At 28.2% G+C, this 4,796-nt stretch overlaps 1 protein-coding gene across 1 annotated transcript; it reads left to right on the top strand.

The window, feature by feature from the left end:
• Positions 1 to 270: 270 nt before the first annotated feature.
• On the top strand, positions 271 to 4,488 carry LOC129947120 (flexible cuticle protein 12-like). The gene is made up of 2 exons (XM_056057559.1): positions 271 to 540; positions 4,073 to 4,488. The coding sequence occupies exons 1-2, from the start codon at positions 413 to 415 to the stop codon at positions 4,257 to 4,259; spliced, it is 315 nt and encodes a 104-aa protein (XP_055913534.1). The 5' UTR covers positions 271 to 412; the 3' UTR covers positions 4,260 to 4,488.
• The last annotated feature ends 308 nt before the right edge of the window (positions 4,489 to 4,796 follow it).

Below are 4,796 nucleotides of genomic sequence, written 5' to 3'. Positions count from 1 at the left end.
GATGCTGTTGTTGATCATGATGATGACGATGCCAACCATACAACAATAATATCAGCAGAAGTATGAGCATCAGTACAAGTACAACAAACTGCAAAACGCCGCGATGCCGCTGCCGCTGCTTCTGCCGCCACCACCGCCACCACAACGACACTATACACAGCACAAGTATGAAGAAGATGATGATGATGACCATCTCCCTAAGTTATTTTCATTTCCCTACCATTAAAGCTTTAAACACATTTTTTGGATATAAAAGACGAGTGTCGCAGTTCAGAATTCATCAGTGTTGACTTGGTTTTGGTACAGTTGAACTGTGTTTTGAGATAATTCAATTTATTTAAAATAATAAATAAATTCTTTAATTTTTTTTTCTTCGTTGAAATTAAATATAAACAAAAAAAAAATAATCAAAATGATGAAATTATTCGTTGCTGTTTGCTTGTTTGTTGTTATCGTTAGCAGCGCTCCTGCACCACAACAGGAAGTCCAGCTTTTGGATTTCACAAATGAGAATGACGGAACTGGCAACTATAAATACAGGTAAGGGTATAAACAATTAAATGAAAAAAGAACTGAAAATAAAGAAAATAAGTGAAGTGTAATTTTGAATCTTAGGGATGATTTGAACGACTGAAAAAGGATACAATTCATAAAAGTGCCTTATGACTTTAAAACGTAGATCTAAATAGTGACTTGAAACAAAAAAAAACTAACAAGTGAGCTGTGAGATTTGAAAAGCATTTTAATATTGTTAAAAAAAAAACAAAGAGAAGATATTTATTTAAGTGTTTATCTGGATCTTCTATGTTTGTGCTTTAATAATAATTGAAGGATACTCATCGATATAAGAACGATTGTCTTCAACATCATTCTACCGACATTTAGCAAACAAATAATATTTCAACATTTTAAAAATTGTGAAAAACGTACAATTCTGTCAAAAAATTTCGAAACAGAAATATTGACACATTCAAAGAGCTTCATGTTTGTTAAAAATTCTTATAACACTATTTAAGATTTGCTTTTTATCATGAAGTCAACTTAGTCATCCTGGAAACCCTTATTTTAAATGTATCTCTTGAGATACACGAACTCAAATTTTAAACTTCATCTAGAATAAAGCTTTAGATGTATTGCACATTTTGGCCAATACAGAAGATTGGTATATCCTGTAAAATCCTTCCAACCACAACAAGTCAAAAAAGTATTTTCTTTTAATGCTCCATGAAAAATCTCAAAACTCATTATTTGAAATCAAGCTAAATGTTTTTAAAAACAGACTGAAATATTAGATTTTATCAATCTTTATAAATTTTAATTAGCATTCCTTAAAATTTTTCAATTTTGTCCTCATTTTCTATCAAATTTATTTTCTTGTTTTGGTTGTAAACAAAATATTGTATGAGTGCAAAGCAGGTGCAAAAATCTCGAACTCTTGCTTTGACATTTTTCAAGATCTTGTTAATATTAATCGATTTACATTTTGAACTTACAATCTTTAAGATCTGTCATTAAGTAATGTTTCATTATAAGTCAACACAAAATACCTATCTTTATATCCACATTCATATACCTATACAACAATCGTGACAGTTAATAAATCTAAACAACAAATGTTACATACGTAAATTAATAAATTAAGTATTCAGAAACTTTGTAAAACGAGTGTATATTTAAAATTAAAAAAAAAATTAACGAAAACATGCAATCTGATTTGTTAACAGCTTAATTGGATGCATGATAATGCAGTCTCAAACATCACCTTCATCACTTCAAATGAATGAAGTCCGTTTTATTAACAAATGATTTATAACCACTTATACGGTTGGGTTTTTGTTTCATTTTTTCACAAGCTTAAAACAAAATTATAACTAATGAAGTAAAATACTTATCTATGAATTTATGAGAAATTTAAGGAAAACAACAAACAATTTACATCCACACTGAAAGAAATTAAAAGATTTATATGAAAAGTTTTATAAACTAAAGCAATTATGACACTGAATTTGAAGGAATTTGGTCATTTTGATGAATTTTGTAGTTTTGCCATAAAATCTTAAATTTAAGAAGAGTCAAATTCAATCTGTGAAGTTGTAAATTTCTAATAAAAACGTCTTGTTTCGACTTCAATGAAACTTAACAACGCTTCAATAACAAATAACTTTGACAAAATAACATATTTTTAAAAAATTTAGACCATTTAAGTCACAAAATAAAAATTTGATCTGTCAAGTTGTAAATTTTTAATAAAAACGTCTAGCTTCGACTTTTATGAAACTTAAAAACGTCTTAAGAAACAGTTTTGAAAACAAAATAACGCGTATTTTAAAAATTTGGACAAAAATCAGTTCATGGATGAAAAAGTTAATTTAATCTTTATATGAAAAAGTATCAACTGAATGACCTGTCATTTTGTACTTTTTGTAACTTTAAAGACAACAGCGCCATTGCAATAGAATTTAGCACTGTTTGATTGGTTAAGAACTCTTGATGAAACAATGCCTGTTATTAAGGCTACACACCTACTATGCATTATTTGATTTCAAGCCATGATAAACAAACAAAAAATAATTTCCAAAGTTGACGTAAATTTTGACACAAACTCATTCCATTCAGTGTAAAAATACTCCCACTGAAGTATCTATAGAAAAAGGTTACCAAAAAATGTTAATTCCCAAACACATGAGAAACATATTTTAATTGCCTATTCCTATTTTTTTTTAATGTTTTGTAATCATACAAAAATGTAAACATAACCCAATACGAACTACTGATATTAAATGTTAAGATGTTGCAATATTACAATCCTATTATAACACCAAAACAAGATGATGAACTCAAACGTGACCGATGACATTAACAAGAAGATGCCACGAGAAAATAGAAGCTCACCTGTCTATTAATGACAAATACTGTTGATTACTATCAATTAGTCTTTCGAACAATATTGGACATTTAAATTCATTACTCAACTTTATAGCATGTTTTTTTTTCTTCTTCTTCTTTAACTTATTCATAAATAGAAAAAAAAAAAACAACTTCTCAAATGTTTTGTAATTATACTGCGCTTTAGAAATTAAAATTAACAACTCTTCTTTAATTTCGTTTTGTAGCATAATGTCTGTCAGACAAAAAGGTTTTCTCGTCTTGCCTGATTCCATGATTGATTGTATTATTTTTTGGGTTTAAGCTTTAGGTGTACCAAAGTATCAATGGTAAGGCTTAAATATGTAAGTCACTTGAGAATATTACGAAAGAGGTCTTTTTTAAGTCTTAATTCCACTTTTGCCCTCGAAATGATGCCAGCATGATCTGATCATGGCTTGAGTTATTTTAAGTATGATGGTTTACATTATGCAAATACCAAAGTGTAGGAAACTTCATCTTTGTGATTATAATCTTTGAACAAACATTTCAACAACTCTAAATCGATAAGAGTTACTTTCCTATCTTTCCCAAATTATTGGGATAAGGCCACCCGGTAGCGAAATGTATTTTTACGCCACCGACCGCCGAGTATGAGCAAATTTATTTATTAAGAAACAAAATCTATTGTTTTCCACATTCAATGTCAATGATTTTTATGTGAATTTTAAGTTTTTTTTTTAATATGAAGGTAAAATAATCCATAGTGTTTTATTTTAATAAGTTAATAATGAGTTTAAGCTCACTTTTGCAAAAATTATTTCAGCGTGGGAGAATTTGTTGCTTAAACTTTGTATAAAATAAACATTACGCTAGTTGATGATTATCTGATGCTTAGTTTTTAATTGAAGGAAAAATTATTGAGCAAAATTGTTTATATTATCTAATTCGTTTTTAAATATCATACATACGTAGATCTTTATACTTACTTCTTGGATCTTGTGATCCTGGGCTTCAATTTAAAAGATTGTATAGAATCAATTTTACCTGAAAAAGACCCTTTTCCATAAAAATTTCTTAATAAAGGCTAACCTCCCAATATAACGTGGATCTCTTCTTATTCTAAGACTTTTACTTCCCAAAAAATTTAAGAACCAAATTTTACTACATGTTTTTATTAATTTCAATTTATTTCTTTTATTCGTAGTTTCTCTCAGAGTGACGGAACCAAAGTCCAAGAAACTGGTGAATTGAAAACAGTCACCGGCGAAGAAGGTCCTGTTGAAGCTGTTGTCAAAACTGGATCATATGAATTCACTGATGCCGATGGTGGTGTTCATCGTGTCACATACACAGCTGATGAAACTGGTTTCCATCCAATTGTTGAAAGTTAAATTTAATTATACGAAAAATAGTTTCATTTTGTTTTGTTTAACTTAAAATTGTGATTATTTTTTTGTATGTTATTAAAATAGAATTTTTTATAACTGAAAGAAAAAAAATTAAAGTTTATATAAAAAGAAATTAAATAAAAACAGTCTTTTCCTAGCACAAGAATTATATAATAAAAAAAATTAATTTGAAACCGAAATACTCAATAAAATGTATTTATATGCGAAAAAAGTGTTCTAATTTTTTACCAAAGCAATTTAAAAAATACCGTGAAGATTTTAGTTAACCCAAAATAATTGTCACCTCGAATATTTTACGAACAAAAGATGATTTGCCCTCAAAAAAATTGTATGCAACGAAGAATAAGGGAATAAGGGTTTTGATATTTTTAAAACGATGAGGAAAATCGAATTGACAGGTTTTTGAAAAAAAAACCTAAAAAAAGTGACCAACTTAGTGTTTTCAGTAAAGTTTTTAAATGAATGAAAACCTTGGTAAACATTTACTTTCGATTCAATTATCTTTTCAAAAATTAAAAA

The sequence above is a fragment of the Eupeodes corollae genome, chromosome 2, assembly GCF_945859685.1.
Source record: "Eupeodes corollae chromosome 2, idEupCoro1.1, whole genome shotgun sequence".
In the NCBI taxonomy this organism is placed as follows: domain Eukaryota; kingdom Metazoa; phylum Arthropoda; class Insecta; order Diptera; family Syrphidae; genus Eupeodes; species Eupeodes corollae.
The sequence above is the reverse complement of the archived record's forward strand: the minus strand, read 5'-3'. Positions and strand labels throughout refer to the sequence as shown.